The following is a 13,109-nucleotide window of genomic DNA, read 5'->3' on the forward strand; positions in this document are numbered from 1 at the left end:
CACAATCCTCAGGCACCCTGCACTCCCACCCACCCACCCACTCCGGACTGGACTGTCTGCCTCTCACACTATCTCATAGGGTTGTTCTGCAGATAAAATGGAAGAGAGGAGAATGTAAGCCACTTTAGTGGGAAGACAGGTGGGGTATAAATTTAAAATAAATTTAAAATTTAAGTTACACTTTACTATTCTGTTTTCCTCCCCCACCCATTTTAAAAGGATAGCATGCTTATTGAAATCTACTAAAGCATAATATGAATCAAGCAGAATGCTAAATTATCATTTGCACACATGGAAATCTCGTACTGCATGTTTTGGTAAAACAGCATTCCAACTCCTGAGACTGTGGACCAACTGGAAGCTCCACAGTTAAATTCAACTACTATCAGGCTCTCCTCATTCTTCCCTAAGTTGTTGATTTATAGGCAAGAGGAGATAGGGAAATATTTGAGAATTCAAACTTGCTGAGCATTACTTTGTTTCTTTTTGCAGGAAAGTGCCAAAAAGCTTGAACAAAACGTGTACTATTTCGGAGTTACAGTAGAAGGCTTGCTGAGAAGATTTGGCAAGGTAACCTGAATCCCTTGTACTGAAGAAATAAGGCTGAATCCACCAGCATTGCCAGCATGCTGCTTCCAAGGGTGGATTCCCCCCCCCCCCCCACACACACACACTTTCAATGGGGCTCTTGGTCTTCTTAAAGGTGCCAATATGATTACCCTTCTAAAATGTCTCTCAAAAATAATGTTCCACTTTTGTCTTACAATAACCCAAGGTGTGAAGTGTATGCTTGAAAAACTCTCTTCTAACCCAGTAAATGACCTTTCAACATTCAGGGCACCATGGAAAAAAACATACTTAAAGATCATGTGTCAGAAAGAGAAAATCAATTCATATTTATTCAGCAATCTGAATGGTAGAGCAGTGTAAATTGTAAATGAAATAATACAATGACTTTTGCTCATTGATTTTTTGAAGCCTGCTGTACTGTTTGTTCACTGGACAATGCAGCGATTCAGAATAATACCTGACTAAACTATTGGGTGTACATTGTTTTTGTTGCCAGAGTATTGTGGATGAGCAGATGGTTCTAAAAAGAGTGGCAGACATCCTCATTAATCTGTATGCAATGACAGCTGTTATTTCTAGAGCTAGCCGATCCATCAGTATTGGTTTGCGGAATCATGATCACGAGGTGAGCTCGCCTGTGGTTTCTCTAACTGTGACTAATGTGGTAATCAAACTTTTCAGCATGAATGACAGTGTATTAAGCAGATGTGGAGAAATTTAGAATTCCTTTTGTGAGTTCTGGAATACTTTTTGACTCTTGACATCAGCCAGATATTTTTGCATGTGTACTTTTTTATATGTAGCATGTGTTGTGTTGCGAAAGCATCCTATGAACAGTCAGATTCTGTTATTATCTCAGTTCAGAGAAAATGTAATAGGGCCATAAATCGTGTAAATGGTGCCCATAATCCAAAGACTGTGTGTGCTGAGTATGTGATAGGATGATGCTAAACAGAGGAGGTCTACTACCATCAGGCCTGACTTTGGAGCTGTCACAAATGCACAATTTTATGTTCTCCTAGCAGAACCCAGAACAAACATGTATAAATACTAACACATGCATGCCAATGCACAACATAGAAAGTAAGTTGTTAAAAGTTTTACACTATAAAATAGTGGATAGGTAAGTGTAAATTATGGGAGACTTCTTTAAAAAGTCCACCGTCGTTAAGTATTGTGGCATAATCAGGCTCTAACAGCACTGAAGACAAGTGCTTAAAATCAGTTTGCTCTCCTTTGACAAACATCAGTCAAAATCTGTGAATGAAAGAGACATGGTTAATTTCAGTTTACTAGGCACAAATATCAAGTTTGGTCAAGGACGGAAGCTGAATGGTAGAGCTGGTTCTTGATTTGCATGCCCTGATTATGAACTGATGATATTACAGAGAGTTTCATTTTAACAATTTATACATAGTGCTATTCAAGCTGTTAATGATTTAACTTGCTTTCTAGGTGCTACTTGCAAATATTTTCTGTACTGAAGCTGGCTTCCAGAATAATTATGCAATGGTGGAACTAGAGAAATGTAAGTGTTACAATGTTGCCAATTACCAATATTTTCAGTTTCCAGCTTTGGTAACTAATTAAAACTTTGGTAAACTAACTAAAAGGTTAAGGAGCATAACATAGCAGCCATTTAGTACTTTGGCCACAGTTCCCTTTCCTTGGGTTGAAGAAGGCATTGTTGTGCAGATAACTACAACATATGTTTCAGTGATACCGCTATGCTGATTAGCTTTACTTGGTCATCATGTGACAAGAAGCCACTCTCATTATACTTCCTGCAGGAGAGAGGTGTCTATGAAAGGAGAACTCTTTCTGTTTTATGAGACAATGCAGTAGGAAGACTTGATCGTTTTTCTTCCAGAAGTTTATCTTACTGAGAATCTGATCATGCCCTCTGTGTTTCAATCTAGAGCACCAGAACGACATACCTTGAAGTTCTTAATGTCTCTCCACATCCTGTCAATGCTGTAGGAGGAAAGAAAAGTTCTAAAAGTACCCACACTAGATGTGCTCAGAATTGTATCACACTATCATGTGAGGTGTGTTATTCACACACACACACACACACACACACACACACACACACACACACACACACACACACACACACACATATATTTTCTATTCTGGGCACAAAAGTTCTACCAGGCATTGTTATCTGTATCCATTTTGGCAGTCATAAACAGAGTTCCATTGTCTTTGTAAAAACAGCCTCTGGAAAGTGGGTTTTACAGCAGGCTGTTCAAACAATGAGACATCCCCACTCTGGGATTAATACAGCTTGTTCCTACACACGCATATGCTACTCCCTTGAAAACAAAAGAATACAAGATTTATCATAAGTTTGTTCTTTAATGCAGAGTATCCTACCTGGGTTTTGTTAGGAAAGGCTTCCTGTTGAGGATTGTGGGAAAGGTCTCCAACTTGAAGCGTGTTCAATTAATATACTTGGAGTCCTCACCTACTCTCTTTCTCCTGTGTGTACAGAACTGTGTTCTGCTGCCATGAGTTTCAGTTCTTCGAGCAATGGGGTTTTCTTTTTATTGTGTCTGGAATTCTCTTCACTATGCAAACATCCTGGAAATACAGGGGCTTCCTCTCATATGAAGACCAAGTAAAGCTAACTACTATAGCCCTACCTGTGGAAGAGACTGGGCAGAGGAACCTATATGTCTGTTATCACAAGACATCCAGTGTTTGTCTCTGTTTGGGTAAGAGAGTCTTCCAGTATCCATTAAGGATCTAGCTGCCAAGGCAAGACATAATAAGTTGCTCGTTCCCATAATTAGTGCTAATGTGGCAGATGCTAGTATCAGCTGAACAGCTTGTGTTTACAGGTTTGGATTTTAAACATTTTGTTCTTTCAGCACTGGCTCTAAACAAACTGTTAATTATGTTTCTATTATCTGTAGATGCTCCTGAAAACATGGATGACAGCATTAAAAAAGTGGCAAAGCAGGTGCTGGAAAAGAGATCCTATATCTGTTCCCATCCACTTGACAGAACATTCTGAAGGTGGAAAAGATGATAGAATTATTGGTTATTACATAATGGCCAAAGACCTCATCATATATATTACCAGGCCCTTCTTTTGCTCGTGGTTATGAAGCAGAGCACTGACAGTTTGGATATGAAGAACATTTTTGCAAGCTGTAGTACAACTTGTATAAGTAACGTTCAGGTGATACCCAACTGAAAATTCCAAACTAAGAACCAGATCATAGGATGGAGAAAAAAGTGTCTTGTTTCTTTGCTTCATTTTAGAAACATGATCCTCATCAGCTGAATAATATTTCTAATGCCACATCTGGTCATTTCTTGATTTATCTGGATCAAGGCTCTCCAATCATGGACTTTGATTTCCAACAGCTCTGCCAATTGACCATGCTGGCAGGGGTGGATGGGAATCATCGTCCATGAACATCTGGGGGGGCTTAGGTTGGAGACCCCAGATCTAGATGCTTCAATTTCAGATATGGCCTGGGACTTCATCATACTAACCCAAAGGGGCATCAATTTGTAATTTGTAATTTTTCTAATGCTGAGAAATATTTAGAATTACAAGTTAATAAACTCAACAACAGTGTAAGGTTCCTATAAAAACCTGCTGGGGTGGGTTGCTAACCTAAGTATAGAAATAATTCTTGAGGAATAAAACACAAAGTACTAATAAAGCAACACTTAAGTTGCCTCTTCCCACTCTAATCCCCATATTTACTTGTTTCTAGATTACTAGTTCCTAATTAATATTGTCTGTTTCAGGCTCTCCCCAAACTACACACTTGACCTGCATATGGAAATGGAGTCAATAATGTCTCTATAGCAGTAAGTCATGGTGCCAAAAGTATTTTCTCAGCGTCAGTATTCACAAGTTTTACCTGGAGATTCTGTCTTTTAGATACCTCATATAAACTTTTAAATCAAGGCACAGGTGACGACTTGTGTGAGTTTTGTACGTACACTATCAGTCAATTTACCATAACTTGACTGAACCTTCCCCAATTTACCTTTATCCTCCTTAACAGCTGATGTTAACATTTCATTAGTCAAAAGCCATCTCTGTGGATGTTTCCTCTTGTAGTTAAATGAATGGTTGTCAAAATGCAATCTGGAAAACAGGAAGACTATTGAAAATTGCAAGTAACCACTGAATAAAATCATCCGGAGTTTAAGAAGTTGAATATTCATTATAATTTTTTGTTGCCATCATGATAATTCAAATCTGTGGTGTTGTGTGGTTTCTGGGGTGTATGGCCATGTTCTAGTAGCATTTTCTCCTGATGTTTCGCTTGCATCTGTGGCTAGCATTCTTCAGAGGATGGCTGGCATTTCACCTGCATCTGTGGCTGGCATCTTCAGATCCTCTGGCAGCCACAGATGCAGGCAAAACATCAGGAGAAAATGCTACTAAAACACGGCCATACAACCCGGAAACCACACAACACCCGAGTGATTCTGGCCGTGACAGCCTTCAACAATAATTTAGGTGGAGTATTGCACAAAGCTTAAGAAGAGCTGCATCTTGAAGCTGCACACACTCACATATTCACAAACAAATCTCTCCAGCTAGCTATTCTTTTCCATTAAAGAGAAAGAGAAAGACAAAGCCTTGATTTAAAGACAGTTCAGCTCCATAGCTCAAAGCAGCCTTCCCTGGTCTTGCAATCAGCACCCTCTGCCCCCAATAATAAGTAATGTGTATTTAATTCAAATGGTTTGGTCGAACTATAGGTCCTATTGTACCATTCAGCATTCCAGGTGGAATAGGAAAGCTTGTCAGGTGTATTATTTCCCCTGGATAAGGCAGAGAAGACTGATTGGGATGGATTCCTCAGTAGCTCATTTTTCACTTTTTATGCTGAATGCCAACTGACTGCAGTCCAGCACCCATGAGTCACAACATGGTTGCTTCAATGGCAATGACTGAACCAAACTTGCATCAAATACCTTTTTCACACTAAAGTGGCCATGCAGGGGCAGACTCAGCTTTCTTCCGTTCTAAAGTTCCCAGGACTAATTCTTACTGGGAGTTGATTGGGAAGGAATGAGACCATTTGCAATACTAAGCACATATACATACATATTCTAATTTATACAACCCTCCTGCTAGTCTTGAATGTTGTAGAGCAGCTATGTGACTTACCTGAAGTCTGCTCCTTTCAAAGTTTTAAACATATTGCATTCCCTGTCGTGGCAGGGAATCGCATTTCCATTCCACTTCAAGCTATGAAAATCATCACCACCTGGGATGAATCCTCTGCAGATGTCACTCTCTACCCTGTCTATACTTCCCACGGCTGGTATATCCTGATGAAATAGAAGCATTTGGTTTCTTGTGTTAGACACAAGAACTAAACCTCTTTAAACTGAGTACATTTTTTCTTTGAAGTTCACAATCATAGGTTACTAAATTCACATGAATAACTTCATCACTGAGTGTGCCATTGTTTTGTCCAAAAACAAACACAAACATATTTCTTCTTTAGTTTGCCATGTGATACATTAGAATTCTGACTGAAGGTTAATGAGTAAGCGATGTTCCATATTTTTCAACACACTGAATCATAATGACTTCAGGAACAACAGCGTAGGAACAAGAAGATTTTTACCTGTATAGCTCTGACATGGCTCTTCAAGGCCAATTTCATTGGTTTATCTTTGAGGAGGCCTTGGATACGGGCTAGCTGGCAGCTGGCTTTTGGTCCTTGGGAGATAAGCTCTGTTGCTGGACAGCATCTGTGAACTTTGAGTGCTGTGTTGCAACGTGCGTCGTTTTGATGCTCTTTCATTCATAAACGCATCCATTGAGAAACAGTGCACAGAATTATGAAACAGGTTTTATATACAAAACAGTCTGGTACCAGACAATACTGCTAGCTAGTTATCAATGAAACTTTCTACCCCTAAACAGTTGAAGTTGTTTCTATAAATCCTCAAGAATGGGGCCAATACTACAGGAAGGGATTAATAAAAAGAGCAGTGAGATGGCTTTGATCAGTGCTATTGTTTCTGAGTTTCTGGCTCCTTAAGTTTTAGTTAGCTTTAACTCCTTACCAAAGGCATGAATCCTATTAACATACACAACTAATATACACAAGGACGTGGAGCGACAAGAGAATAGGTGTTCGTTATTCTGGGTTAATACGTGCAATAACCATGTCGCCATTTCTTGTGGCCTCCTGGCAAAATACGTTATATTGGGAATTAACAATAATGAAAGTGACCTTTATACGGGAGAGCAGGCACGTGAGAACCTCTTTTTCCAAGCACTGCTCACATGGGATTGCTCCAATATTTACAGGGTTGAAACCATGTGAGTTCTTACTGTAAAATTATTGCTTGCACACCTTATACCTGTTTCTCAGGATACTCTCCAACAAGGACTAGGATCCCAAATGTTGCATAACTGGTGCTGCATGCCCAACGGGGCTCTAAGCTTTTAAAACAGAAGCTGCTATAATAAATCACTTTTGACATTGAGACCCTTTGTAAAAAAATTGGGCATGGGGTGTGAAGGTTTATAGGTCAAGGAACGTAACACTGTGAAAACCCAAGGCCCTAGGTGTATATATATATATCTGCCAAAGTTCTCTGGATGCTAGGATACTGGTCTTATTTTTATATCTGAGTTACAGTTTTAAGAATGGGCTGCTTATCAAGTATCTAACATATTATTGAAAAAGCATATGGAAGGCTGCAGTTACCAATAACATGAGTATCAAGGGCCACAAAGGAATATGAAGGCTTTGAGTAAAGGTCAAAATCAAATTTCCGTTCGTCCCAAGTCCATCTGTCACGATCCAGCACTGGCTTTAAAATGCTTCTGTGAAGAATGTTCTCTTCCCATTTCTAAATGAAAACATCAGCTTTTTAGAAAGTACAGCTGCTTTACTGCCCTTCAGAAAACATACCAAAACTAATTACAAAAATCCTAATTTTTTACTTATGTTATAGTCTATCTTTCTCACTAAGACTCAAAGTAGATTGCATATTGTTAGTGCAGTCATAGTGACTGATTTACATTATGTAATCTACCAACAGGGCCCTGAACCTGGGTAGCTCAGGCTAGCCTGACTTTGTCTGATCTCAGAAAGTAAGTGTGGTCAGCCCTGGTTAGGACTTGGATGGGAGACCACCAAAATATGCTTCTCGCTTATATCTCTTCAAGTGCAGGGGTGAGACTCCATACTTTAAAAAAAAGAAAGCAAGCTGGGAATTCAGGGAACCTGACAGACATGCTCCTATGAAGTAACACTGTAACTATATTAAATTGACCATATTTTCTTTAGACAAGACTATAAAAGTCTCCCATGGAATGTGGGGTGGTGATGGTAGTGACTGCTGCTGGGAATTGGGGTAGGGGAAATGTGGGAAAACCTGCCACATGGAAGTTCCACTGCTGCTGCACTGCATCAGTGATGCACTAACTAAGAAACCACAAATGCCCATTCCCAAGTGAGGTAGGTCAGGCTCAGTGTGTATGCCTGGCGGAACAGGTCTGTTTTACAGGCCCTGCGGAAACTGCAAGTTCCGCAGGGCCCTGATCTCCCTAAGGAATCTGTTCCACCAGAGGGTATTGATGGCCAAGTAATCTTTTCATAGTAACAATGAAAGCATGCAATATTTTAACTATTTCCACTGAATCTGTGTAATTAAAATAATGTCCAGTGCTGATGTCACTTTTTCAACTGTTTCTACAACCACCATGAACTGCACCAGAAAAGAATTTTGGGCTTGCAGTAGGGCGACAGGTACATTTAGACAGATACATTCAGTATAATGTTCACTGAACAGCGTTGTGATGTTAAAATGTGTAGATTAAAGCAGCCCAAAGAAGGATATAATTTACAACTAACAGTTACCTCCATTAGCTCCTCTAATCGTGCCTGATCAGGCATATGATGATGCATATTGGATTCAAAACTGCTCTTGAAGCCAGGAAATACAAACCCTTGTGGTGTTCGCCACTTCTTCTTGGAAAGGGCAAAGAATTCCTTTTGTGCACACTCTTTATCCACTGGGTCAAACATGCCAGAGATAAATTTGTGAGAATAAGCATACCTTTTTCCTGGTTCCTAAGGAAGATAACTGTTATTAAGTATTTCTGTATGAGTTCTTATCCCTTTGAGTTTACTACAGGCCTATGAATTTAAAACTAAAGTACATGGTTACTCTTATCCAAATTTCAATTTATTTCAGTGCATATATCCTGATTCTACTTTTGCTTTTGGAGGGGTGGGGTGGGGTGGGGGGTGATAGTAAAAATCATAAAGATACAATATAAATAGTCAGTGAAAGCCTATTTGCAATCACAAGTGAAAGAGAATTCACCACATAACCTGGACATAAATACATTTTCTTTGTTTTGTTGAACCTCCTGCTTCAATTATTTGTGCACTCTTAATGCTTAATACAAAACTTTCCTCACAGGAATAGCCCAAAGCCTTTATATATGCTACTATAAGAATATCTTGCAACTGAAGGGAAGTTTCATGTCTCAAAAACCATCCTGATTCCCCAAAATCATACAAAGTTCAGGTGCTTTCACAAATACTGATTAACACCCTTCCAATTCACTTTCAATGCACTTTGCAAGTGACTCTGCCATGGAAGCTTGCCAGGTGACATTGCGCCAATCACACACCCTTAGCTGAACCTGCCTACCTGAGACAGGCTCTTTAAACCGAGGGGATCCACACAGCTATTGTTTGCACACGTGCTGAAAATGCACTTTCAAAATAGTTTGCAAATGAATCTTGGCATTTCACACAATAAAATTCACTTGCAAAAAGGATATGTTTCAACAATTTGTTTCATATATAAATAAGAATTTCAGTTTTGATTTTGATTTGACCTGCACAGCCAATCTGGTGAACTCTTAATTTTTTTTTACTTCATTGTATCTATTCGTAATTTTATCCCCACCCCCATTACAGATCAATAAACATTAAGGTGTTCTATCAAAAAATGCCTAGGGATAAGCTTCTGAAAAACATTCTCTGAACTGTCAAGCTTACCCAATTTTTCATTAGCAATGGCATCCATTGATTGTTAAGGCCAGGGAAACTTTCCACAGAACAGTAAAATGCTAGAAATGTTTCTGTCCCACAATAGCATCCAACTAGCATCAAGAATGTAGCTAATTCTGCTTTCTTACCTGTGCCATCTCTTGACGAAGCAGGCTCTTTGCAATTTCTGCAGAATTCAATTTCTGAATGCTATAGTTAAAGATGGACTTTCCATCAGAAGGGAAAGCTCTAATAACACTAGGGGTCTCATTTTGTATCATCTTACTAAGCAGGTTCACATTCTCAACATTACTCTGAAATTAAAGTTAACATGGTAACTTGTTAATTCATTAATGAAAATAATACACTCTGGAAAATAAGCAATTTTGAAAAAATTATTTATTTACACCCCTCCTTTCTTTCCAATGTCAATCTAAAGCAGTTTAAATCATTTTCTCCCTTTTTATTTTCACAGTAACCCTGTGACATACTTAGGCAGAATAAAGATTCAGACGGGGATCTCCCAGATCCTAATCAGACACTCTAATCACTACAATACAACTGAGGCAAAGCCTGTGGAATGAAAGGCAGACTAATAAATCACATAGTATCTGGAATGTGTGGTTGATATAACGCCTTGAAATAAATCAAGACAGGTACATGATCCACAGATAATATGAACAATCCAAAGTAAAAAGTGCTATGAATAAATGATCTTGCCACAACTGATAATATACAAGTTGTAACTCATGAGAGGCAGCACAATAAAGAAATCCCAGGTATCTACTCATTTCAATATTCTCACAATATCAAACTCCCTTTGCTATGCCAATTTTATCCATGAAGGGTCCATTTATTAAAATTCTGACTTGCTGTTTTGTATAGAAATTTTGCATCCAATTCAAGAATTCTATTTCAAGGTTCATATTTTGTGAAATGTTCATTAACAATGTCCAAGGTACGTTGTCAAAAGCTTTCTCTGCATCCAAAAACGTAAATGCAAATTTTCTCCTTTTCTCTTTGAATCTTCAATTGTTCAGTAAATGCCTGATATTATCTTTCATGTGTCTCCCTAGGACAAATCCCATTTGATCTTCATGAATTAAGTCTATGATACATTTTCTTAATCTTTCAGCCATGACTGTTGTGATAATTTTGTAATCCACATTTAAAAATTAAATTTATCCATATGATTGTGGTAATAATGGGTAATTCATTACTCTTTGTGAGGATATTACTAATATTTTTTTCAAAGCATTTATAATATGTTGATGTCAGCCCATCTTATTCAGGTGCTTATCCTTCTTGAATTTTTTTTATAGTGTGACTTGTATTTCTCATATTATTACTTGGTTTAAAATTCTTCTGTACTCTGATATAAATTTTTCAGTTGGCACTTCTGTTAAATATTTCTCTATATCTTCCACAGCTATAGAATCATTTTTATAAAGATTTAGAAAACAATTATTTATTTGTTCATATATTTCTTATTCATTATAAACTACTTGATTTCCTTTTTTGATCCTAGGTATCCTTTTTTCTTTTTGTCTTCATAGACAATGTGCTATCTTCCAGGTTTATTTGCACATTCAAAATGTCTCATTTTTAATTTTCTTCTTAACAAATCTGTTGATTTTTCAGTTGTTTTAATTCTTTCAGTCTTTTCATTACCAGCATTTTATTTATTTATTTCTTGCATTTGTATCCTGCTATATCTCCAAAGACTCAAGGTGGCTCACAATAAAACGTACATAATAAATACAATAAACATCACAAATATATAAAACATTTAAAACATCAAAATTACATAAGTTTAAACCCCAAATACAAACAGATAGCATAAAAACTCCAACATGGGAGCACAAAAGAAACAAATGCATGCGCCATATCCAGTGAGGACCAGAGATGGTTTAGAAAGAAAGGGAATGTCCACCCAGCTCAGTTTGGAGGCCCTGCAGAACTGAGGCAGCCTCCGCAGGGCCCAGATTTTACGAGGAAGAGCATTCCACCAGCCTGGGGCTGTAAAAGTCCTGGCCTGTGTCAAAGCCAGCTGAACAGTCCTGGGGCCCAGGACCACTAACAAATTCCCCTCTGCGGTCCAGAGGGTCCTCTGAGAGCAATATGGGGAGATGCGATGACGCAGATATGCAGGTCCAAGACCACTAACAGCCTTAAAGGTTAGTACCAAAACTTTGAAGGTGATCCAGTACTCGACAGACAGCCAGCGTAGCTCTTTCAGGACAGTTGTAATGTGGTCCCTGCTAGAAGCTCCAGTTAGGAGCCTAGCAGCTGCGTGCTATACAAGTTTTAAATTCCAGATCAACTTCAGTGGCAGGCCAGAATAGAGCGAATTACAATAGTCTAATCTAGAGGTGACCGTTGCATGGATTACTGTGTAATTGTGTGATATTGTTCTAATTGCTTTTCATTTTGTTTGTTATTTTCATTACTCATCCTTGTTTTTCCTTTTTCTGCCTAGCAGCTACTGATATTAAAGTTCATCTGATAATGGCCTTACTAGCATCCCATACTGTTGCTGCTATTGTTTCAATTGTATTATTAATTCTAAAATAATCCATCAAATCTCTCTTGCACTCATTTTGTAATAATAATGTACTATTTCACGTAATATATAATCTCTATCTTCTTTCTTTCCTGTTTCCATATTTCCAGATTAATTCTACTGGGGTATGATCTGCCAAAAATCTGCTACTTATGCTATTCCTGAGGGTCCTCGGAGGGGCTAATTACCTGTCAAATTTTCTCAGATTCATATGGTCAAATGTGCATTATAAATTATATGTTCAGGAGGACTGTGGCATTGCAAAGAGAAGGAGCTTCAGCCTTCAGCTGAAATGGCTTCAGGAGGTACTATCTGCCTGAGAGGACCAACAGTGCCCCCTCAGCCATTTCAGGGTTTTTTTTTAATTTCACAGGAGGAAGCTGAAGCCCACCGTCTCCAAGGGCCCGATCCTAATCAAGTTTGCACATGCCTGAGATTAAGTTCCCAGACACACAACTTGCTATGCTTGTGTGATCGTGTGACCTGTGAAAAAATGTAATAACGGTCCTCAGAAATCACTTTTCAGAGCCTGATCCAAAAGGGCTATTTTTATGTTCTTACAGCCGGCCCAGGTTCTCCCAGAGACCTTCATGGGAGTGTGGAAATTTGAAACAAGGTCTCTCCAGTCTGGAACTATAATCATGAGACTAGCTCTCTCGCTGTTGAAGACCTACCTGAATATAGTCTTGTGGTGCCTGACTTTCCATTTCCTTTTTCCTCTGGATGTACAATTGATTCTGGTTATCCAAAAGGGAGCGCCTTTTTTGTTTTCTCTGAAAGACTGTTGGATGCTTGTATATCTCCAAGATTTCTGGTGGCTGCTGAACGATCAGGTCATCTTTAGCTAAGGGAATCCCAAATTCCTGACTCAATGAAATGATCATTTCTGCAGAGGGCAACAGATCATAATGTATCACATCCCTTAACTTCTTGCTGTGGCAGATGTAATCAAGCCTGGA

General features: G+C 38.7%; 2 protein-coding genes across 6 annotated transcripts in view; one reads left to right on the forward strand and one right to left on the reverse strand.

Annotated features, from left to right (window-relative positions):
• Positions 1-4,754, forward strand: part of ACAD9 (acyl-CoA dehydrogenase family member 9) — a 39,709-nt gene extending 34,955 nt beyond the window's left edge. Inside the window, exons 15-18 of the mRNA XM_048491790.1 lie at positions 493-570; positions 1,067-1,195; positions 2,026-2,098; positions 3,492-4,754. Of these exons, the coding sequence (XP_048347747.1) occupies positions 493-570; positions 1,067-1,195; positions 2,026-2,098; positions 3,492-3,592 (381 nt within the window). The 3' untranslated portion in view covers positions 3,593-4,754. The remainder of the gene's footprint in view (positions 1-492; positions 571-1,066; positions 1,196-2,025; positions 2,099-3,491) is intronic.
• The window catches only part of CFAP92 (cilia and flagella associated protein 92 (putative)), a 75,850-nt gene continuing 63,611 nt past the window's right edge, over positions 871-13,109 (reverse strand). For 3 of the 5 annotated variants that reach the window (XM_048491772.1, XM_048491769.1, XM_048491770.1), the window contains 7 exons: positions 12,825-13,104; positions 9,737-9,901; positions 8,442-8,654; positions 7,284-7,428; positions 6,189-6,361; positions 5,723-5,886; positions 4,495-4,687 (listed from right to left, as the gene is read on the reverse strand). In XM_048491772.1, the coding sequence (XP_048347729.1) occupies positions 4,495-4,687; positions 5,723-5,886; positions 6,189-6,361; positions 7,284-7,428; positions 8,442-8,654; positions 9,737-9,901; positions 12,825-13,104 (1,333 nt within the window). Of the gene's footprint in view, positions 1,828-2,507; positions 2,545-4,494; positions 4,688-5,722; positions 5,887-6,188; positions 6,362-7,283; positions 7,429-8,441; positions 8,655-9,736; positions 9,902-12,824; positions 13,105-13,109 lie in introns of those variants that run through there. The other 2 variants (XM_048491771.1, XM_048491773.1) reach the window with 2 other exon arrangements.

Source organism: Sphaerodactylus townsendi, linkage group LG03 (genome assembly GCF_021028975.2).
Source record: "Sphaerodactylus townsendi isolate TG3544 linkage group LG03, MPM_Stown_v2.3, whole genome shotgun sequence".
NCBI lineage: Eukaryota > Metazoa > Chordata > Lepidosauria > Squamata > Sphaerodactylidae > Sphaerodactylus > Sphaerodactylus townsendi.